Source organism: Pan paniscus, chromosome 18, assembly GCF_029289425.2.
Source record: "Pan paniscus chromosome 18, NHGRI_mPanPan1-v2.0_pri, whole genome shotgun sequence".
NCBI classification, from domain to species: domain Eukaryota; kingdom Metazoa; phylum Chordata; class Mammalia; order Primates; family Hominidae; genus Pan; species Pan paniscus.
The window spans coordinates 76,855,629-76,880,588 of record NC_073267.2 but is presented as its reverse complement, the minus strand read 5'-3'; the positions used below and the strand labels follow the sequence as shown (position 1 = coordinate 76,880,588).

Here is a 24,960-nt window from a genome sequence, read left to right as displayed (position 1 = left end):
CACTGATGTAATTTTCTGGGTATACTAATGATGTAAAGTGATGTAAATGAAATTGAACTCTCCAAGTACAGCTTGTGCTTTCATGGGCTCTGGGTTAGGCCTGCTCTGTAAGGTCCTTCTGGCAGTGAGAGGATGGAAGAAAAACACAGCCAGTAAACCTGTGCTTGCTTCAAATTGGTTCTTTCTCAACTATGTGTCTTCATCTTACCCAATATTGGCTATGGCAGCTGAGATAACTGATGTTTTAATCATTTTATAATCACAGGGAGAAAACTTACCCATTTCAATCCTGCTGTCAACATTAGCACTGACTTTTGATGCAGAGCTCTCACCTGTTACACAGTTTTTCATTGTCTTCTCCCTAGAGCTGCCACATAGAATAATTTATTTACAACTCAAAAAAAAAAAAAAAGGCTTCTGAGATCACCAGTAAATGCTATTTAGAAAGCAGTCTATGGTGATCAGATTTTTCTCAAATGCTCTAGAACATATTAATTTAATTATGTTTCAGCCGGGCACAGTGGCTCACCCCTGTAATCCCAGCACTTTGGGAGGCCGAGGCGGGTGGATCACCTGAGGTCAGGAGTTCAAGACCAGCCTGGCCAACATGGCGAAACCCTGTCTCTACTAAAAATACAAAAATCAGCCACGTATGGTGGCGGGTGCCTGTAGTCCCAGCTACTCAGAAGGCTGAGGCAGGAGAATCACTTGAACCCAGGAGGCAGAGGTTGCAGTGAGCTGAGATCACGCCACTGTACTCCAGTTTGGGTGACAGAGCAAGACTCTGTCTCCAAAAAAAAAAAAGTTGCACAAATATTTCAGTTAAAGCCATACTTTATAAGAAAAAGTAATATTTATACTGGGAAATATGAGAGAAGGACACTATAGTTCAGCCTGTAAAATGTGAAAGCCAGAAGATTTAGAACTTAGATACTCTGTTTTCTTGACACATACTTAGATCAGAATGATTGAGGGGGTAGGACAGTTTCTTTTGAATTAAAACACTCATAGGACGCAGAAAGGAAGGTTCTGCTGCCAAGAATTATAGAGGAGACAACTATAGCCATTATTTAGAAAAGCAGACAAGAAAGGCAGGTAGATACCTTGGGTAGTACAGTAAGTACACAAAGCCTAGGCTGTATGTATCAGATGCTTTATAATCACCATTTCATGTAATCATAAAAGGCCCCCTACTGGTCATTATCTCCATTTTATAGGTGGGGGAACTGGGACTCCGAAAGGCTTAAAAAAAAAACAACTTCACCCAAGGTTAGAGAGCTTATAAGATATTAATGTTAATACAGGGTACTTGAGTAACATTTTGCCTCCAGTTTTGCAATCATTATATGGTAAATAAACAGATAAATGATGGAATTAATTTATCTGTTTATTAGAAAGTTTATTCAGTTACACATTAATTAATCTCTGTATTTTTGTAGTGAATGTTACCCATTGCATTTAAAATAGAAATTAATCCACAAAACATATAAACAATGTTTTAGAAGCATTCAATTTCTATCTAAAGAAGAGTGATTATTCCATGCAAAGTAACCTCAATAAATCTGATTTTAAAAAATAGGAAACTAAGAAAAAAATAGGAAACTAAGAATGTTCACTGAAGGCTGCACTAAAAAACATATAATGGATCAGAGCAGAGACAGGCAAAGTCACTGGGAAAGGGAAGGATCTCAGGCCAATAGGCACTGACCTCATTCATTCATCATTCAATACATTATTTCTTAGCATCGTCTGTATTCCAGACACGGTTCTAGCAACTAGGGATACTGTAATAAGCAAGACCAACAAGATCCTTGCTGTCATGGAGTTTATGTTCTAGTAGTAAAGGTAAAAGCAATAAACAAACAAAAGACTTATTCTGGAGAATAATATAAGAATAATGTTGTGGGGATATGTTCATAATAGCTTGTTAAATTAAAAATGGTGAGCTAGGCAGTGGTGTGCACCTGTAATCCCAGCTACACAGGAGGCTGAGGCAGCAGAATCACTTGAACCCGGGAGGTGGAGGTTGTAGTGAGCCAAGATCGCACCACTGCACTCCAGCCTGGGTGACAGAGCAAGACTCCGTCTCAAAAAGAAAAAAAAAAAGGATATTTACCAGAATATAATGAATGTTTCTTTCTGAATGGTAGGATTATGAATTACTTATTTTATCCCTTGTGTTTTTTTCTGTACTTTCCAAATTCTCAACAATAAGCATGTATTACCTTTGTCATCAGAAAAAATGCTGATATTATCTATATGTGTCTATAGTACAAGGATATCTGGAAGGATATATACCAAACATTACTAATAGTTAACTCTCAATTGTAGGATATGAAGTGATTTTGACTTTTTTCAGTGTACTTTTCTGTATTATTAAAATTGTAATGGACTGCTATCTATTTTTAAAAAATAATAAAACTACTTTTTAAAAAGCATAGGTTTGGGGGTAGAAGATAATGGTAACTTCTTTTGATAGGATTTTAGTAATGGACAAAGCTACCATTCAGAAATTTTAGAGCCTCAATGTTTGTTCACTTTTTGTTTCGAAGAGAAATGCTTCTCTTCCCTTCCTTTAACAAATTTATCTCTAACAATCTTGCCCATGGTAATGTAATCCTAATTAAATAGGACAAGATCAGGAACTGATTGATAACTCTACTGAGAAAGAGTTGGTAAGCATTTATAGGAATAAGTAATATCATAGTATCCCTATCTATAACCTGTGAACAACAACTTTAGAGAATTTCTAACAATTATACCCAAAGTTCAAGAAAACAGGAATGTACCCACTGAGGGCCAGATTATCATCCCAGATAAATCTCAGTTTGCAGAATAAATACTTTTATTCCTGATCTGAGGATTCTTACAATTTGTGGGAAATTTCTGCTGGAAAATGAAGAAAGCTAAGCAGGAATTCACTATTTCCTATGTCCAGAACCAAACTTTAAAAATTTTGTAAAGAATCTTCTTACCTTTTTTCCACCTCTAAAAGAAAATTTTCACTGTTGCCCAACTGACTAAAATGCAGCTTGGCAGCTTTTCTCTCACCTTCACGTACAGTTCGGTCATCTGGAGGCAAAAACCGTGGTCTGAGCATGTTTCTTTTTTTGGCATAAACATAACTAGTAGTTAATCAGAAAACCATATTCACAGAGGAAAAATTAAGACCAGTCTCATCTTGGTGTGTTAGAGACAGGTCACAAAATAATGCTATTATGTTGTCACTGGAGCAGGCAGTAACTCAGGGAGACTGCAGGAAGCCATAGCGACCACTGCCTCACAGTTGTAACTACCCTTCAGGAAAGCAGAGCTTGGACAGTAAACAATTCAAAGGCCTAATGTTAGGGCTGAAAGTCATACCATTGTCTGAAAGAGTTTACTTAGTTTCCCTACAATTACTTTCCCAGGGCCATGTGAAATCCAATTTTGTATCAATAAGAAATGTATACTCAACAATAAAATTATAAGGAAGTCCAGCCTGGGCAACATGATGAAACCCCATCTCTACAAAAAACACAAAAATTAGCTGGGTGTGGTGGTGCGTGCCTGTAGTCCCAGCTACTTGGGAGACTGAGATGTGAGAATTGCTTGAGCCTGGGAGGTCCAGGCGGCAGTGAGCCAAGATCGTGCCACTGCACTCCAGCCTGGGCAACAGAGTGAGACCCTGTCTCAAAATAAATAAATAAATAAAAAATAAAGTAAAATAATAAGAAAATATAGACCAGCTCATTTGAAGGAATATTTCTTCAACTAAGCCCCCAACTAAGCCCCCAAATAAATTGTATTAGCTTTCTATTGCTAATACAGTTGCAAAGTTGGGGCACCTGGAAAAATAATTCTCAACCTGGAAATTTTGTGTTGAGGAGGAAGGGGCGGTGAAACCATCAACTGAAGAAAACTAAAGCTGGAAGTAACTGATAAAATCATAGACTGTCATTCAATAAACAATAAAAGAACTCGTCATACATCCTGCCAACACAAAAGAGTTACATAAATATTGACTAATAAACAAATATATCCTGCCAGTGCACACTGTGGGCCAACATCCAAAAGGTTAAGGGGCAGCTGATTTAAAGTAAGATTCTGTGGACAGGAACAGAGAAGGAAGGTCTTACCTAATTTCTCCAGAGTTTGTAGTGTATATACAGCAAAGAGCCTATAATCTGTATCTTTCCTTACAACAGGATTAAGTCTCAAATCCAGTTCTTTGAGGAAGGGTAACGGTTGTAGACGGGACACTTCCACTAATGAAGGAATGTTGTTATAATATAAATTCAGGTCTTGGAGTGAACATAAATACTGGATTCCCTACAAGGAAAACACCACATTATGAAATGGCATATTGGTAAAGACTAGGAACCTCATAGATAAAGATGGAAATATATGTTACTTTCCGTCCTTAAACATGTTATCCAAGTCCCCGTGAGAAAGGCAGGGCTGGAACTCCCACTTAACTTGTCCGAAAATAAGACCACTGCAGTCCATGAGCACTGGGTGTTCCACACGTTAAATAATTCACATATATAATACATTTCCTTCTTTACAAAATCTGACACTCAAATATCTGCAGTCAATTCTCCACTTCTGTTGGCTCTCCAATTATTCTCCCAATGCAATCCAATCCTTCACAGTGGTTTCCCAGTGGCCAAGCCACATTAGAATTCTCTCACTTTTGTCCCAACCCCTCTCCTGATCCCAAAAGCACCTTAATTTACAAGAAGAAGGGAGGTAAGCAAAAAAGCTGGTTCTGGGGGAAAGGGGCATGGTTAAAAAAAAAAAAGTGTGTGTGTGTGTGTGTGTGTGTGTGTTGTGTTGTGTTCTCATATCTCAGTGCCTCACTTATATGGTCAAAGGACTATTTAGGGAAACAAAACAATGCTATCTCCAAGTCCTCACTCCTGGACCAGTCTAGGCCTCCTAGACTGTTTTCCTCTTCAGAGTTCCTGCTACCATGCAAGCTTCCCATTTAATCAATCAGTCAGTTCTCCTTTGCAGAAATGTTCTTCCTTGTTCAGTTCTCTTTCTTGTGGATTTAGCAACCCCACCCTCTACCTAACTGGCAACAGTACAATCAGGCCTGGCAAACTCAAGAGCAAAAGCCACAGTTTTCTTCCTCTGCTGAAACCTGCTATTGAAAAGATTTCATCTTTATGTATTTAGCTAGTTAGCTGCTTTTGCCCAATACTAAATTTCAGGACAATTTCAAAACATGTACATATATGTATAATCGCATACTTTTTTTTTTTTTTTTTTTGAGACAGGGTATCACTCTATCACCCAGGCTGGAGTGCAGTGGCACGATCAGAGCTCATTGCAGCCCTGACTTCCTGGGCTCAAGTGATGCTCTCGCCTCAGCCCCTGAGTAGCTGGGAATACAGGCATGTGGCACCACACCTGGCTAACTATTTTTTGATTTTTAGTAGAGACAATGTCTCACTATGTTGCCCAGGCTGGTCTTGAACTCCTGAGCTCAAGCAATTATCCTGCCTTGGCCTCCCAAAGTGTTGGGATTACAGGCATGAGCCACTGTGCCTGGTTAATCATATACTTTTAATAGTACAAATGCAAAAAAAAAAAATAGTAAAAATGCTTTCCATAAAAGGAATTCTGTCATTGAGAATTATTTTGGAAAGGTGAAATTATTTTCCATCATGTATTTATAAAATAATGTTTTTATTCTCCTCCCATTTAAAATTATCATTTTCTCATTGCAAGAAATTTAGAAAACCCAAAGATAGATACAAAACATTCCCAACACAACCCTGTTTATACTTTGATGCATTTCTTTCTGTTTTGTATTTGTTTTTTTTTTGTTGTTGTTTTCTCCAATTCCATTAACTTCCATATTGTTAATGGGTCAGTGGTGAGGAATAGCTATCAGTGCCCTTGGCCTCACTCTCAGGGCAGTGCACCATTAGGACTGTCTTTCATGGTCTAATGGCCCAGCTCAAGTTTTTTTGTTTTTTGGTTTTTTCTGAGAGAGGATCTTGCTCTGTCACCCAGGCTGGAGTGTAGTGGCATGAACAAGGCTCACTGCAGCCTTGAACTCCTAGGGCAAGGGATCCTCCTGCTTCAGCCTCCCAAATAGCTGGGATTATAGGCACGCACCACCAACTATGGTTTTTGTTTGTTTGTTTGTTTCTGTTTTGTAGAGACAGGGTCTTGCTTTATTGCTCAAGCTAGTCTCAAACTCCTTGCCTCAAGTGATCCTCCTGTCTCAGCCTCCCAAAGTGCTGGGATTACAGACATAAACCACCACACCTGGCTTAAGTAATCTTTTAATGTCTCTCAGTGTAAAAATTAAGGAAACTCTTTCTTATCCTCTCACTTTTACCAGTTGTCATGAATTTATGTATTCCCCAAAGTTACGCTACAAATAATCACAAAACATTTTCTCCCAGGAAAATTAAACAAAGGGATTCAGAACTGTTAAAGATTAACATAAAATCACAGATGTGGCTGGGCATGGTGGCTCATGCCTCTAATCCCAGCACTTTGGGAGGCTGAGGTGGGCAGATCACCTGAGGTCAGGAGTTTGAGACCAACCTGGCTAACATGGTGAAACCCTGTCTTTACTAAAAATACAAAAATTAGCTGGGTGTGGTGGTGGGTGCCTGTAATCTCAGCTACTCAGGAGGCTGAGTCAGGAGAATCTCCTGAACGTGGGAGGTGGAGGTTGCAGTGAGCCAAGATCACACCACTGCATTCCAACCTGGATGACAGAGTGAGACTCTGTCTCAAAAAAATAAAAATAAAAATCATAGATGCAAAAAACATAGAAAACTAACATTACTGAGTGCTTCCTATATGCCAAGCACTGTACCAGGAGTCTTATATATGTTCTATTTGATTACACGTGTTAACTTGATTTTTTTTTTTTTTTGAGATGGTCTCACTCTTTTGCCCAGGCTGGAGTGTAGTGGTGCGATCTAGGCTCACTGCAACCTCTGCCTCCCAGGTTCAAGCAATTCTCCTCCTTCAGCCTCCCAAGTAGCTGGGACTACAGGCGCCTGCCACCACGCCTGGCTAATTTTTGTATTTTTAGTAGAGACGGGGTTTCACCATGTTGGCCAAGCTGGTCTCGAACTCCTGACTTCGGGATCCACCCACCTTGGCCTCCCAAAGTGCTGAGATTACAGGCATGAGCCACCGTGACCAGACAACTTGATTTTTTAAAATAGAGATAGGGGTCTCACTATGTTGCTCAGGCTGGTCTTGAACTCCTGGGCTCAAGCAATCTGCCTGCCTCAGCCTTCCGAAGCGCTGCATTATAGGTGTGAGTCACCGTGCCCAGCCCTAATTTGATTATTTTCCTAAGTTTTTCACCCAGTTTACCAAAGTGAAAGAAAGGAAGTATAAAAACAAATTACAGCAATGTTCACTTAATTTTTTAGCCAGAAAAAGAATAAACAAACAAAAGAGGAGACCTAAGCAACTCTGAACTAATACTTTCTTTTTATATTTTATCTTTTCATTTTTTAAATTGGATCCTATCACCTGTGAAAGAACTAATCCTTTCTGAAACTGATAGGCCAAATATAAATGGCTGCTAAAAAATAGTCTAAAGACCTAGTTGAACTTGGAGTTGCTGATTTTAGAGTCCTAGATGGAAATTTGATCTTAGGGCTTTTGATCTTTTAGGCCCTTAGCTAAACCTTGGGATTGGGTCTGGATGTGTTGTTGAACAAATATCCCCTAGGAAGTGCAAAACTGGTAGATGACCCAGAAGATCAGTAACTAATCCTGGATAGCATCTGTGAGTCTTTGTCACACTCGATCTTGCATAGAAGGGCTTTGCCAAGACAGGTGCAGAGCTTGGGCAAAATGGGAACATGAGGAAGAAGCAGTATTTGGGGGTCTACCACAAAGAAAACAAAACTCCATCTCTGTGTGTGCACACTCACGTTTGTAGAGTTCTTTGTGCGTGTTTGCTAATCCACACGCACACTGTTCATGCTTGGTCCCTCCTGCCTTCCTATACTGCCCTCTGCTCCACCATACCCTGACTTAAATTTTCCCAAGACCACACCTTCCTTCTCCTCATAGAAAAAACCCACAATAACAACACAGGCCAGTGTTTCTCCATGTATGCTCCATGTACCACCATCATCAGAATCCCCTGAGTATGTCCTGAGCCTACCCTAGACCTACTAAATCAGACCAACTCTCACAGTAGGGACTGAGAATCTGTACTTTTACAAGTGTTCTTCATAATTTTTTATACACACTAAAATTTATGCATTTGCCCTAGACAGTGATATCTTAATATAGTTTTCCAAGAGTATAAAATAAATTGCCCTCCCAATATTTTATAACAATTTAAAATATACTGCAAAGTTGAAAGAATTTTATAAGAAATAATTAAATTTAGTTGGGAATGATTTAAAGGGAAGGTCTTATATTCCCCAGGATGACATGATCTATCTCTTATTTCTTCCCATCAAAAAAATAAATTGGGCAGACCTGGCTGGTCATAGAATATATAACTTACCTTAAGGCTAGTGATCAAATTCCTTGATAAATCTAAGGATCGGAGATTTTTAAAATTTCTGAAGGCATCACCAATGGAATGGATTTTGCCAGCATAAGATCCCTGCAATGAAAGAGACTCCACCAGTTCTGAAAAGAGATCATCAGTAGATATATTATGATCCCTGCTCGGATCAACAGCAGAGTCAGTGAAAGTAGGCCTTTCTTCCTCCCATATCTCAACTGTGCAAGGCCCTACATCCAAGCCTCATAAGATCAGATCTTCTTTTTAAAAGCAGCAGTATGGTCTAATATAGTGACATTGAACCTTAGTTTTACAGAGCCCTTGAGTTTTTCTAATTTCCCTGAAGGATGTACTAAAAGTCTCCAAAAGTTCTCAAAACAAAATTTCAAAAGATATTCAGCAACCCCACTGCTAGGATTTAGCCCTATGGATAATAACCACAAAATTTTGGCAGGTTACATAAAATATAGCACAAGGATGTCAATTTCAGAGCGGTTTTAAGATAGTAAAAAAAATTAAAAAGAAAGAAATAGAAAACTGTCAAAGGTCCATCAGCAGAAAAATAGAGCTAGACAGCCTAAGTAATAGTACATTGATACGAAAGACAATATACTACATCTGCGACCTTGTTCAAGTCACTTAACCTCTTTGTGCATCAGTTTCCTCATCTGTAAAATGGGGGTAACAATGGTACTCAATTCATAAGGTGTTACAAGAATTAAATTAATGCATATGTACAAAACATATATATAGACTATATATAGTCTATAGTCTATAGACTGTCTATAGACTATATATAGTCTATAGTCTATAGACTGTCTATAGACTATATATAGTCTATAGTCTATAGACTATATATAGTCTATAGTCTATAGACTGTCTATAGACTATAGATAGGCTATAGTATGTATAGAATATAGAATATATATAATTATATATAATTATATATATAATTATATATATTAAATCTATATATAGAATATGTAGAGTATATATTCTATAGAATATGTAGAGTATATATTCTATAGAATATGTAGAGTATATATTCTATAGAATATATATTCTATAGAATATATATTCTATAGAATATATATTCTATATATAATATACATATTCTATATTCTATAGAATATATATTCTATATATAATATACATATTCTATATTCTATAGAATATATATTCTATATTCTATAGAATATATATTCTATATTCTATAGAATATATATTCTATATTCTATAGAATATATATTCTATATTCTATAGAATATATATTCTATATTCTATAGAATATATATTCTATATTCTATAGAATATATATTCTATATTCTATAGAATATATATTCTATATTCTATAGAATATATATTCTATATTCTATAGAATATATATTCTATATTCTATAGAATATATATTCTATATTCTATAGAATATATATTCTATATTCTATAGAATATATATTCTATATTCTATAGAATATATATTCTATATTCTATAGAATATATATTCTATATTCTATAGAATATATATTCTATATTCTATAGAATATATATTCTATATTCTATAGAATATATATTCTATATTCTATAGAATATATATTCTATATAGAATATATATTCTATATATAATATACATATTCTATATTCTATAGAATATATACTCTATATTCTATAGAATATATATTCTATATTCTACAGAATATATATTCTATATTCTACAGAATATATATTCTATATTCTACAGAATATATATTCTATATATAATATACATATTCTATATTCTATAGAATATATATTCTATATATAATATACATATTCTATATATAATATACATATTCTATATTCTATAGAATATAGTACATATTCTATATTCTATAGAATATAGTACATATTCTATATTCTATAGAATATAGTACATATTCTATATTCTATAGAATATAGTACATATTCTATATTCTATAGAATATAGTACATATTCTATAGAATATATGTAGTATATATTCTATAGAGTATATGTAGTATATATTCTATAGAGTATATGTAGTATATAGTCTATAGAGTATATGTAGTATATAGTCTATAGCGTATATGTGGTATATATTCTATAGAGTATATGTGGTATATATTCTATAGAGTATATGTGGTATATATTCTATAGAGTATATATATAGAATATATATATATGAGAAGAAGTAGATAAAAATCAACTAGACATTTTTTTCTATTTTTTTTGAGATGGAGTCTTGCTCTTTCGCCCAAGCTGGAGTGCAGTGGTGCGATCTCAGCTCACTGCAACCTCCACCTCCCAAGTTCAAGAGATTCTCCTGCCTCAGCCTCCCAAGTAGCTGGGAACACAGGTGTGCACCACCACACCCAGCTAATTTTTTGTATTTTAGGTAGAAACGGGGTTTCGCCAAGCTGCTCTTGAACTCCTGACCTCAGGTGATCCACCAGTCTCAGCCTCAGCCTCCCAAAGTGCTGGGATTACAGGCATAAGCCACTGAGCCTGGGCGTCAACTAGACTATTAACAGTCCTGAAAAGGGGAGAATCTCAAAATTGTCAGTAAGAACTCACTGGCAAGGGTGGTAGGCCAAACTGCGAATAGCAACCAAAACTGGAAGAGAGTTCTACAGAATCCAGTTTGCAGATAAGTGCCAGGAGACTGCATTGAAATAAGATCTTAAGGTGCTAGAGCAGTCTGGGTCCCATAAACTTTATTTTATTTTATTATTTATTTATTTACTGAGATGGAATCTCACTCTTGTCACCCAGGCTGGAGTGCAATGGTGCGATCTTGGCTCACTGCAACCTCCATCTCCTGGGTTCAAGTGATTCTCCTGCCTCAGCCTCCCAAGTAGGTGGGATTAAGGTGTGTGCCACTATGCCTGGCTAATTTTTGTACTTTTAGTAGAGACAGGGTTTCACCATGTTACCCAGGCTGGTCTCAAACTCCTGACCTCAGGTGATCCACCTGACTTGGCCTCCCAAAGTGGTGGGATTACAGGCGTCAGCCACCGTGCCTGGCCCCCATAAGCTTTAAATAGTCATAAACCAAAGATCCCTTTCAGGACAAGACCCATACCACGGATAAATTAGTGGGAGTAGAATCTACATTGAATGGAACAGGGACATAGATGCAAAGGAAATAAAAGGTCCAGATATGAATAGGGGAGGGAAGCAGAATGGATGGATCTCAGGAAGCATGTCATGTTTTACACTATTCTGTGAACACAACAGAAGAGGGAGCTCCAAAACCTTGAAACTAAAAAAGCTATTCTGGCCCACCTTTCCCACCTAAAAGTGTACGAAAACTTAACTGCACTTAAAGAGCCACAGAAAAGGATTATAGACAAATCTTATATGAGGTTATTATTTTTTTTAAAGGAGCAGAATAATACCCCTAAAATTAAAAGCACTCCAGAAAGATACATCCACAAATGAAAACTGTAACTTAATATTTCAAAACAAGTTTAAAAACATCATAGCAATGTAGCAGCTCTCAAAGTATGGTCCCTAAACCCCTGGAGGTCCCTGAGACATGTACAGGGGTCCACAAAGTTAAAACTACTTTTAAAGAATTATTTTCATAATAATATGAAGACACTAATTGCCTTTTTTTTTTTTTTTTACAGTATTAACATTTACACTTATGGTGCAAGAGCAAAAGCTACTGGCACCTTAAGAATGAATCATGGCTGGGTGCAGTGGCTCATGTCTGTAATCCCAACACTTTGGGAGGCTGAGGTGGGCGGATCACTTGAGGTCAGGAGTTCGAGACCAGCCTGGCCAACATGGTGAAACCACGTCTCTACCAAAAATACAAAAATTAGCGAGGCATGGTGGCACATGCCTGTGATCCCAGCTACTCAGGAGGCTGAGGCAGAAGAATTGCTTCAGCCCAGGAGACAGGGGTTGCAGTGAGCCAAGATCACATCACTGCACTCCAGCCTGGGCAACAGAGCGAGACTCTGTCCCTAAAAAAAAAAAAAAAAAAAAAAAAAAAAAAAAAAAAAAAAAAAAAAAAAATTCAGCTTCCAAGCAGAAATTAGAAATTTGAAAAGCTTGTATCTGCCACCATGAACTTGATGGCTTCACAACACTTAAAAGGTTTTTTAAATGACATTGATGATGATATTAACAAACATGATTTTTAAACATTATATAATGAAATTTGTCAATATTTGGAAGATCTACATAACTTAGTGAGTCAATATTTTTCAAATGACCAATGTGTAACGTTACAAAATCACGCATGGGTAAAAGATTCATCCATATGTAAGATATACCAATAGATTCTGAAGTAACAGTACAAAAATTTCATTGATGTTGTTTCAGATTCCACATTCAACTAAACTTTAAGAAACTACCACTTGTCCTGTTTTCATATTGTATCAAAGAAGAATATAAAAAATTTGATGAAAGACTATTAAAATATTCCTTCCTTTTCCCATTACATTTCTGTATGAGGCCAGACTTTTTCACATATTTCAAGCAAAACAATATATCATAACAAATTAAATACAGAAGCAGGTATGAGAATCTAGCTGTCTTCTTTTAAACAAAACATTAAGGAGGTTTACAAGAATATAAATCAGTGATACTTTCCTCACTATTTTTTTATTTTAGGAAATAGTTATTTTTCATAGAAATATTTATATTAACATGTCTATGTTATGGTTACCTATTAATAAATTAATAAATATTTTAAATTTTTCTCAGTTTTAATTTCTGTATGGTAGATATTAGTAGATATAGTCCACATTAACAAAAGCTCTTTGAGGTCCTCAATAATTTTTTTTTTTTTGAGACGGAGTTTCATTCTTGTTTCCCAGGCTGGACTGCAATGGTGCCATCTCAGCTCATCACAACCTCTGCCTCCTGGGTTCAGGCGATTCTCCTGCCTCAGCCTCCCGAGTAGCTGGGATTACAGGCATACGCCACCACACCCAGCTAATTTGTATTTTTAGTAGAGATGGAGTTTCTCCATGTTGGGCAGGCTGGTCTCAAACTCCCGACCTCAGGTGACCCGCCTGCCTCGGCCTTCCAAAGTGCTGGGAACCACCACGCCCAGCCCTCAATAATTTTTTAAGGTGTAAAGGGATCTTGAGACCCAAAAATGTGGAAATTAACTGAAAAATGTAAATTAGAATAGACAAATTCAGAAAGATGATTAGAAAAGAAAAAAAATTGAATATAGAGAAGACAGAATTCAAGAAATAATAAAAATTAGGCCGAGTGTGGTGGCTCATGCCTGTAATCCCAGCACTTTGGAAGGCCGAGGTGGGCAGATCACCTGAGGCCAGGAGTTTGAGACCAGACTGACCAACATGGCAAAACCCTGTCTCTACTAAAAATACAAAAAAATTAGCTGGGCCTAGTGGCACACGCCTGTAATCCCAGCTACTCAGAAGGCTGAGGCAAGAGAATCACTTGAATCCAGGAGGTGGGGGCTGCAGTCGCACCATTGCACTCCAGCCTGGGCAACAAGAGTGAAACTCCTTCTCAAAAAAAAAAAAAAAAAAAGAAAAGAAAAATAAAAGAAAGAAATAATAAAAATTAAAACGTCATTTTTGAAATGAAGACCAAATAATGAAAATAAGAGCACAAAAGAACAATAGAATAACTCCACTTCTGGGTATATATCCAAAAGAATTGAAAGCAAGGACCTGAACAGTATTTGTACACCAACATCCATAGCAGCATTATTCAAAATATCCAAAAGATGGAAACAACCCAAATGCCCATCAACAGATGAATGAATAAACAAAAATGTGGTATATCCACAAGAGGGACTATCACTCAGCCATAAAAAAGAATGATGGGCCTGGCATGGTGGCTCAAGTCTGTAATCCCAACACTTTGGGAGGCCAAGGCAGGCAGATCATTTGAGGCCAGGAGTTTGAGACAAGCCTGGGCAACATAGTAGGACCCTGTCTCTACAAAAAATTAAAAAAATTAGCCGGGTGTGGTGGCACAGCCCAGTAGTCCTAGCTACTTGGTAGGCTGAAGTGGGAGGATCACTTGAAACCAAGAATTCCAGGCTACAGTGAGTCATGATGGCACCACTGCACTCCAACCTAGGCAACAAAGTAAGATTACCCTATTTCCATAAAAAAAAAAAAAGTAGGCAAAAGAAAAACTGGATGCAGTGGCACATACCTGTAGTCTCAGTTACTGGGGAGGCTGAAACAGGATTGCTTGAGCCCAGAAGTTCAAGTCCAGCCTGGGCAACATAGCAAGAACCTGTCTCTAAAAAGCAATAAAAATAAACCCCAAACCAGACACTCCACTAAACAAACATATGAAAAAAATGGTCAACATCATAAATCGTTAGGAAATTACAAATTAAAATGAGATACCACTATAAATTTGTTAGAATGGCCCAAATCTTAAAACTTTCACAATGCTAAATGTTGGTGAGGATGTGGGGCAAAAGGAACTCTCATTCATTGGGGGTGGGAATACAAAATGGTGAAGCCACCTGAGAAGACAACTTGGCAGTTTCTTGCAAAGCTAAACACAAGTAAATCCCTTGGTATTTACTCAAGTGAGTTGAAACTTTATGTCCACACCCAAACCTGCACATGAATGTTTACAGCAGCTTTCTTCATAATTACCAAAACTTGGGAGCAACCAAGATGTCCTTCAATAGGTAAATGGATAAGCAAACAATGGTACATCCACAGAGTGTAATATTATTCAGCAATAAAAAGAAATGGGCTATTAACCACGGAAAGACATGGAGGAGCCTTAAATACATATTGCTAAGTGAGAGAAATCAGTTTGAAAGGTTACATACTATATGATTCCAACTATATGACATTCTGAAAAAGGCAACAATAAAAAGACCAGTGGTTGGGCCGGGTGCGGTGGCTCACGCCTGTAATCCCAACACTTTGGGAGACCGAGATGGGCGGATCACCTGAGGCCGGGGGTTTGAGACCAGCCTGACCAACCTGGAGAAACCCTGTCTCTACTAAAAATACAAAATTAGCTGGGCGTAGTGGCACATGCCCGTAATCCCAGCTACTCAGGAGGCTGAGGCAGGAGAATCGCTTGAACCCGGGAGGCGGAGGCTGCCGTGAGCCAAGATCGTGCCACTGCATTCCAGCCTGGGCAACAACAGCAAAAGTCTGTCTCAAAAAAAAAAAAAAGATCAGTGGTTGTCTGTTGCGGGAAGTCAGGGACCCCAAACAGAGGGACCAGCTGAAGCCATGGCAGAAGAACATAAATTGTCAAGGTTTCATGGACACTTATCACTTCCCCAATCAATACTCTTGTGATTTCCTATGCCTGTCTTTACTTTAATCTCTTAATTCCGTCATCTTCGTAAGCTGAGGAAGATGTATGTTGCCTCAGGACCCTGTGATGATTGCATTAACTGCACAAATTGTTTGTAGAGCATGTGTGTTTGAACAATATGAAATCTGGGCACCTTGAAAAAAGAACAGGATAACAGCAATGTTCAGGGAACAAGAGAGATAACCTTAAACTCTGATTGCCGGTGAGCCAGGTGGAACAGAGCCATATTTCTCTTCTTTCAAAAGCAAACAGGAGAAATATTGCTGAATTCTTTTTCTCAGCAAGGAACATCCCTGAGAAAGAGAATGCATCCCTGAAGGGAGGCCTCTAAAATGGCCGCTTTGGGGGCAGATGTCTTTTATGGTCACAGCTGTGGGATGAAATAAGCCCCAGTCTCCCGTAGTGCTCCCAGGCTTATTAGGACGAGGAAATTCCCACCTAATAAATTTTGGTCAGACCAGTTGTCTGCTCTCAAATCCTGTTTCCTGATAAGATGTTATCAATGACAATGCGTGCCTGAAACTTCATTAGCAATTTTAATTTCACCCCGGTCCTGTGGTCCTGTGATCTCGCCCTGCCTCCATTTACCTTGTGATATCTTATTACCTTGTGAAGCATGTGATCTATGTGACCCACCCCCTATTCGTACACTCCCTCCCCTTTTGAAAATCACTAATAAAAACTTGCTGGTTTTATGGCTCAGGGGGCATCACGGAACCTGCTGACATGTGATGTCTCCCCCGGACACCCAGCTTTAAAATTTCTCTCTTTTGTACTCTGTCCCTTTATTTCTCAGGCCGGCCGACACTTAGGGAAAATAGAAAAGAGCCTACGTGAAATATCGAGGGTGAATTTCACCTGATGGGGGTTTGGGATGAGGGAGGGATAAACAGATGGTGGGGCACAGGGGATTTTTAGGTTAGTAAAACTGTTATTATAATGGTGGACACGACTGGCCGGGCACGCTGGCTCATGCCTGTAATCCCAGCACTTTGGGAGGTTGGGGCAGGCAGATCACCTGAGGTTGGGAGTTCGAGACCAGCCTGGCCAACATGGTGAAACCCCGTCTCTACTAAAAATACAAAAATCAGCCAGGCATGGTGGCACACGCCTGCAGTCCCAGCTACTTGGGAGGCTGAGGCATGAGAATCACTTGAACCCAGGAGGCGGAGGTTGCTGTGAGCCGAGATCGTGCCACTGCATTCTAGCCTGGGCAACAGAACAAGACTCTGCCTCAAAAAATAAAAAATAATGGTGGACGGCCAGGCGCGGTGGCTCACGCCTGTAATCCCAGCACTTTGGGAAGCCGAGGCGGGCGGATCACGAGGTCAGGAGATCGAGACCATGGTGAAACCTGGTCTCTACTAAAAATACGAAAAATTAGCCGGGCACAGTGGCAGGCACCTGTAGTCCCAGGTACTTGGGAGGCTGAGGCAGGAGAATGGTGTGAATCTGGGAGACAGAGCTTGCGGTGAGCCGAGATCCATGCCACTGCACTCCAGCCTGGGCAACAGAGTGAGACTCCATCTCAAAAAAATAAATAAATAAATAAAATAATAATAATGGTGGACACGACATAATTTTCAAAAACCATAGAACTGTACAACACAAAAAGTGAGCTCTAATGTAAACTATGGACTTTAGTTAATAATCGCATCAATATTGGTTCATAAATTGTAATATATCACAATAATGCAAGATATTAAAATTAAGGGAAACGGGGTGGGTGGGGAGAGGTGCAAGGAGGTAAGCGTATATGAGAACTCTCTGTACTTTATGCCCAATTTCTCTGTAAACCTAAAACTGCTCTAAAAAATAAAGTCTATTAATTTTTTTAAAAAAGGAATGAAGTATTAATACATGCTAAAACATGAATGAATAATGAAAATACTATGCTAAGTCAAAGAAGCCAGACAGAAAAGGCTACATATTATATGATTCCAATGATATGAAATACCCAGAAGAGGCAAATCCACAGAGACAGAAAGCAGTTTACTGGTTGCCAGGAGCCAGGGGTAGTGGGAAATGAGGTGTGACTGCCTAATGGGTTGATGAAAATGTTCTGGAACTATATATAGATAGCAATGATGCTTGCACAACATTGTAAATGTACAAAATGACCCTGAATTGTATATTTTTTAAATGGGGCTACGCGTGGTGGCTCATGCCTGTAATTTCAGCACTTTGGGAGGCGGAGGCAGGTGGATCACTTGAAGTCAGGAGTTCAAGACCAGCCTGGCCAACATGGTGAAACCCTGTCTCTACTAAAAACACAAAAATTAGCAGGGTATGGTGGGACGTGCCTGCAGTCCCACCTACTCGGGATGCTGAGGCAGGAGAATCACTTGAACCTGGGATAGAGGTTGCAGTGAGCTGAGGTCGGGCCACTTTCTCTGCAGCCTGGGCAATAGGGCAAGATTCTTATCTCAAAATAAATAAATAAATACTAAAACGGTGAACTTTATAGTATGTGAATTATATCTTTTTAAAATGCACCCATCTCTACAAAAAAAGAAAAAATTAGCTGGGCATGGTGGTGCACACCTGTAGTCCCAGCTACTCAGTAGGCAGAGTCAGGAGGATTGCTTGAGCCCAGGAGGTTGGGACTGCAGTGAGCCATGATCATGCCACTGCACTCCAGCTTGGGCAACAGAATAAGACCATGTTTTTAAAAAAAAAAAAAAAAAAGAAAGAAAATAAATAAATAAATAAAATGTTCCTGACTTTGAGGGCAGTGTATTGGTAATTCTGTGGTATGTTATGATCTAACACCCTGAGAGTCTGTTAACATGGGACAAAAGCTAAGGACAATTATGGTTTCCATCAATGACCCACAGCATTTCTCATGCCTTTCACTGCAGTCTATTTTGAAGAGCAGACATTTTAACATTTTAAGAAGGAATGTGAATTATTAAAATGATAAACTGCCACAAAGACAAACATTCTTTAATGATTCACATGAATGCATGTCTTAAGAGGTTATGCATTTCGTTTCAGTGTTTATTTATTTATTTATTTTTTTTTTTGAGACGGAGTCTCGCTCTGTCACCCAGGCTGGAGTGCAATGGCACCATCTTGGCACACTGCAAGCTCTGCCTCCCAGGTTCACGCCATTCTCCTGTCTCAGCCTCCCGAGTAGCTAGGACTACAGGCGCCCACCACCGTGCCCAGCTAATTTTTTTGTATTTTTAGTAGAGACAGGGTTTCATCATGTTAGCCAGGGTGGTCTCGATCTCCTGACCTCGTGATTCACCCTCCTCAGCCTCCCAAAGTGCTGGGATTACAGGCGTAAGCCACTGCGCCTGGCCATTTCAGTGTTTATAAAGAGTGAAGACAAATCAGAGAACAAATCAAACACTGCACAGCATAGATGCCAAGAATAAAAGAATGATCTTCCAATTTTAATATATGGGTTACATAACCCCAGTGGGCAAAAATTTGCTATTTGAAAATAACAAATCAAGTAGTCTCTCTAATGAAAACCATTTACAGCTCATTTGGAAATTGAATTAACAACCTTTAACAAAGCTTATTTATAATGACAATGAATGTTTCTAATAAATAAAACTTTTTCTTTTTCTTTTTTTTTGAGATGGAGTTTCGCTCTCTTTGCCCAGGCTGGAGTGCAATGGTGTGATCTTGGCTCACTGCAACCTCCGCCTTCAGGGTTCAAGCGATTCTCCTGCCTCAGCCTCCCAAGTAGCTGGGATTACAGGCATGTGCCACCCCGCCCAGCTAATTTTTATATTTTTAGTAGAGATGGGGTTTCACCATGCTGGCCAGGCTGGTCTCAAACTCCCAACCTCAGGTGATCCACCCCCCTCGGCTTCCCAAAGTGCTGGGATTACAGGCGTGAGCCACTACACCTGGCCATAAAACTTTTTTAAAAAGACCTCAGGAGTCAACTTGAAAGATCACCTATTAACTAAAGTTAGGATAAACTGAACATCAATTATGATAAGAACTATAATGGATTAAAACATACATTGAAATATATTGCTATGGTTTGAATGTCCCCTCCAAAACTCATGATGAAATGTATTAATTTATTCAGAGATAGGGCCTTGCTCTGTCAACCAGGCTGGAGGGCAGTAGCACTATCATAGTGCACTGCAGCCTAAAACTCCTGGGATCAGAGGATCCTTCCACTTCAGCCTCCTGAGTAGCTGGGACTACAGGTACACACCACCAACACCCAGTTAATTTTTAAATTTTTTGTAGAGACAGGATCTTGCTGTGTTGCCCAGGCTGGTCTCAAATACCTGGCCTCATCCTCCTCCCTGGCCTTCCAAAGTGTGTAAGCCGCCATGCCCAGCTTTCATGTTGAAACGTAATTGCCAATGTAACAGCACTGCGAGGTGGGGCCTCTAAGAGGTGATTAGGTCAACGGTGGCTTCATGCTGTTATCATGGAGTTAGTTATCATGGGAGTTAGCTATCCTAATAAAGGAATTAGTTCAGTCTTCTCTCTCTCTCTCTCTCTCTCTCTCTTTCTCTCTCACATCTCACACATGCACCTTCTGCCCTTCCACCATGGAATGACCCTCACCAGATGCTGGCACCATGCTCTTGGACTTCTCAGCCTCCAGAACCATGAGCCAAATCAACTTCTGTTCTTTATAAATTACCTAGTCTATGGTATTCTGTTATGACAAGAGCAAAGGGACTAAGACATTTATTTATTTATTTATTTAGACTGAGTCTCAGTCTTTCGTCCAGGCTGAAGTGCAGTGGTGCGATCTCAGTTCACTGCAACCTCTGCTTCCCAGGCTCAAGTGATTCTCCTGCCTCAGCCTCCTGAGTAGCTGGGATTATAGGCACCTGCCACCATGCCGGGCTAATTTTTTTTGTATTTTTAGTACAGATGAGGTTTCACCATGTTGGACAGACTGGTCTTGAACTCCTGACCTCAGGTGATCCATCCTCCTTGGCCTCCCAAAATGCTGGGATTACAGGCGTGAACGACCATGCCCAGCCCTAAGACATATATTTAAATCGATGAGTTTATAACGATACTGAGAAAGCAAAACAGTCCTCACTGGTCACCTTTGGAGAATGCTAAGAAAATAACTCATCATTCTGAAAGCTGGCATATAAGGTGAAAAAAAATCAAGCTTTTATGCTGCCTTTCCTATACAAACTGTACCTCAGGATAAGCAAACAGTTGATGTGAGGAAATTTCTCTTTATAGAAGTATTACAGTTAATGAAGAAAAATGAAAGAAATAGACAATTACCATTTTGCAATCCCTAATGAATTAACTTAGGTAATCATATTCAGTGGCTGATATCACGAAAAGAAAGAACACTAGGCACCATATACTTCCTAACATAAACATACACCATTACCTATGAAATCGTCTTGTGAAAAAAAAAAAATCCAACCTGAATCTGATTAAGCCTCATCTAACTACCAATTCATAGGAAGTACAGGGAACACGGGAAAATGTTTAACATCTTAGGAATGCAATGAGCAAAGTTCAGGTTATAGTAAACTCTTTCAAAGCCAGTTTCTTCAAAAACAATTGAAAATGCGAGGGAAAAAAAATGGGGAGCCTACAGATCAAATAAGACTTAAGACATACATCAACCAATTGCAATATATGGACCATATACGGATTCTCATTTTATTTTATTTTTTAGATGGAGACTTGCTCTGCCACCCATGCTGGAGTGCAGTGGCGCGATCTCAGCTCACTACAACCTCCGTCTCCCGGGTTCAAGCGATTCTCCTGCCTCAGCCTCCCAAGTAGTTGGGATTACAGGTGTGAGCCACCATGTCCAGCTAATTTTTGTATTTTTAATAGAGATGGGGTTTCGCCATGTTGGCCTGGCTGGTCTTGAACTCCTGGCCTCAAGTGATCCACCCACCTTGGCCTCCCAAAGTGCTGGGATTACAGGCATGAGCCAACGCACCCGGCCATGGATTCTAATTTTAAAAAATTATAGGACAACTGGGGAAATAAGAACACTAGTTAGATATTTCATGATATCAAGAAATTACTGTTCACTTTAGGAGGCTGAGTCACTTGAGGTCAGGAGTTCAAGACTAGCCTGGCTAGCATGGTGAAACCCCGTCTCTACTAAAAATACAAAAAAATTAGCCAGGCATGGTGGCACATGCCTGAAATCCCAGCTACTCAGGAAGCTGAGGCAGGAGAATTGCTTGAACCCCGGAGGCAGAGGTTGCAGTGAGCTGAGATCATGCCACTGCACTCCAGCCTGGGCAACAGAGCCAGACTCCATCTCAAAAACAAAACAAAACCAAAAAAAGAAATTACTGTTAAATTTTTTAGGCTGCATATGTGACTTTTTTTTAAAGTAATCTTAGCTTTTAAAAATACATACTGGCCAGGTGCTGTGGCTTGCGCTTATAATCCCAGCTCTTAGGGAGGCTGAGGTGGGTGGATCACTTGAGGTCAGGAGTTCAAGACCAGCTTGGCCAACATGGCAAAACCCTGTCACTACTGAAAATACAAAACTAGCCGGGCGTGGTGGCGGGTGCCTGTAGTCCCAGCTACTTGGGAGGCTGAGGCAGAAGAATCGCTTGAAATGCGGAGGTGGAGATTACAGTGAGCCGAGATCACGCCACTGCCCTAGAGCCTGGGTGACAGAGCAAAACTCTATCTGAAAAATAATAAAAACAATAAATAAATAAAATACATACTGAAATATTTATGGAGGAAATCATATACTTGTAATTTGCTTCAAAATAGTCAGTGTAGGGGGTTGGAGGTGGGTGGAGGATAGGTGAGGTATACGTGAAAGAAGCTTGGCCATGAATTGATGATAACTGTTGAGGTAGGCTAATAGAATTCATTATTCTGTTATCTCTACTCTTGTATATATTTGAAAATTGCCATAATATAAAATTATAAAATAAGTGATAAATGCTTATATATGTAGAGAATATTTCTGGAAAACTATCCAAGATACTGGTAACAGTAATTGCCTTTAGGAAGGGGAACTAGGCCTATGAGACGGGGATGGGGGAGTCAAGACTTTCTTCTCACTGTACAATTTTTATTTTATTTTATTTATTTATTTTTTCGAGACGGAGTCTCACTCTGTCACCCAGGCTGGAGTGCAGTGGCGCGATCTCGGCTCACTGCAAGCTCCGCCTCCTGGGTTCACGCCATTCTCCTGCCTCAGCCTCCCGAGTAGCTGGGACTACAGGCGCCCGCCACCACGCTCCGCTAAATTTTTTTGTATTTTTAGTAGAGACGGGGTTTCACTGTGTTAGCCAGGATGGTCTCGATCTCCTGACCTCGTGATCCGCCCGCCTCGGCCTCCCAAAGTGCTGGGATTACAGGCGTGAGCCACCGCGCCCGGCCCTCACTGTACAATTATTATATTACCCACAGAATAAATTAATTGAATTATTTTAACAGTCAAAATGAGTAAATATTACATATTTCCCCCCTCTACCAAATTAATCATTAGACTACCAACATGCTCTAATATATCCTTCCTGTTCTGTTCTTGACTGCACATCATACGCTTCAGCTACCATCTATTTCTGCAGTCTCTTTTACAGCTAAAATTTTCAGCAAAAGTTCTTACTTTCACTGTCTCTTCCCCTCAAATATCATTTCCCTTTTTCATCCCACTCCAATCTGGTTTCCCTCCTCCCCACCCTCCCAAAACTCCCTCTGTCAAGGTCACCAGTAAGTTCCATGTTGCTAAATCTAACAGACACTCTGCATTTAAGTTGCTCAGCCTGTCAATAGCATTTGGCACAGTTGGCCATTGCTCGCTCGATACACTACCCCTTCTCAAATTCCAAGATACCACATTCTTCCTCTATACAACCTCTAAACACTGAAATATTCCAAGGTTGAGTCTTAAGCTTTCTTTCACTTCTCCATCGACATTCTCTCCTTAGCTGAGTTCATCCACTCCCGTAGCTTTAAATACCACCTATTGCTAATGTCTCCAAAATTTTCATCTCTAACCCTGACCTCTCCTCTGAGGTCCAGACCCATATATGCAACTGCCTACTAGGTACCTTACACTTGGATGTCTAATAGGCATTTTATTATTTATTTATTTTATTTATTTATTTATTTTGAGATGGAGTCTCGCTCTGTCGCCCAGGCTGCAGTGCAGTGGTGCGATCTCGGCTAACTGCAACCTCCGCCTCCCGGGTTCAAGCGATTCTCCTGCCTCAGCCTCCCGAGTAGCTGGGATTATAGACTTGAACCACCACGCCCGGCTAATTTTTGTATTTTAGTAGAGACGGGGTTTCACCATGTTGGCCACGCTCAGGTGATCCACCCGCCTCCGCCTCCCAAAGTGCTGGGATTACAGCGGTCAGCCACCGCCCCCAGCAGTTCTGTCACCTGCGGCAGGGTCCCCTGTTAACCTTGTTTCTCCTTCCCTACTTCACACTCCCCTCTTCTCTCCCAATTCCTCGGGCTCTGCCCCACACCCTCCCGTTACTTCAGTTCCTCCACCTCCACCTCCCTCTAACCTTCTGCCTCAAGTTATCCCCCCGCCCCCCAGCCTCAGGTACCGCTTCTCTGTGGTTCCCTCGCCTCTATCTCAGGTTCCCCGCCTTCCACTTCAGTTTTCTTTCCACAGCTTCTGACCCTACGTTCCCGGTCCACACCCTCCCGGCCAGACCCTACCCGGCTGCTCCAGCGTCAGCGCCCCCAGGCGGCGGATGCCTTCCTCGTCCAGCTCCCATTGCTCCGCCATCCCCGCCCGCCGCTCACCTGCCGCCGCCCGCGAGACCACCCGGCGCACGCCAGGCCCCGCCCACTGCCCCGCCCCCCGCGCGCGCGCCGCCGCGACCCCGGGAGCCGTTATTGGCCGGGTCACAAGCCAGCCCGCCCGCCCGCTGCTGGAGCCGCGACCATGGTACGGAGCCCGCTCTGGCGGGGGCGCCAAAAGCACCAAAGCGGCGAATGGGGGCCGCTGTGGCCAAGGATTGGGGCTAAGTGGTTCGAGACCTGGCTCTGGGGCATGGGAGAGAGCGAGGGGCCCCCAGCCGGGAAGGATTTGGGGGGCTGGCTCTGAGGAGTTAGAATAACGCTCTGTCTTGAGGGATGAAGTGTTCTGGCTCTGAGGATGTGGGGGACTCCGGTTCCAAGGGCTGGGCGTGTGCCCCTTTGACGGGGTGGTCTTCATATCTCAGCGCTGGGGGATGCTGACTTTGGGGCAAGG

General features: G+C 40.4%; 2 protein-coding genes across 7 annotated transcripts in view; one reads left to right on the top strand and one right to left on the bottom strand.

The window, feature by feature from the left end:
- LRRC36 (leucine rich repeat containing 36) overlaps positions 1–24,571 on the bottom strand; it is a 58,884-nt gene extending 34,313 nt beyond the window's left edge. Inside the window, exons 1-5 of one of the 5 annotated variants that reach the window (XM_055100328.2) lie at positions 24,510–24,571; positions 8,495–8,596; positions 4,119–4,311; positions 2,976–3,072; positions 279–367 (exon numbers count right to left, since the gene is read on the bottom strand). In XM_055100328.2, coding sequence (XP_054956303.1) covers positions 279–351 — 73 coding nt within the window. In that variant the 5' untranslated portion in view covers positions 352–367; positions 2,976–3,072; positions 4,119–4,311; positions 8,495–8,596; positions 24,510–24,571. The other 4 variants (XM_008964594.4, XM_003812197.4, XM_008964593.5 and 1 more) reach the window with 4 other exon arrangements.
- KCTD19 (potassium channel tetramerization domain containing 19) overlaps positions 24,543–24,960 on the top strand; it is a 37,351-nt gene continuing 36,933 nt past the window's right edge. The window contains exon 1 of one of the 2 annotated variants that reach the window (XM_003812200.6): positions 24,543–24,654. In XM_003812200.6, coding sequence (XP_003812248.1) covers positions 24,652–24,654 — 3 coding nt within the window. In that variant the 5' untranslated portion in view covers positions 24,543–24,651. The remainder of the gene's footprint in view (positions 24,655–24,960) is intronic. The other variant, XM_008964599.5, reaches the window with a different exon arrangement.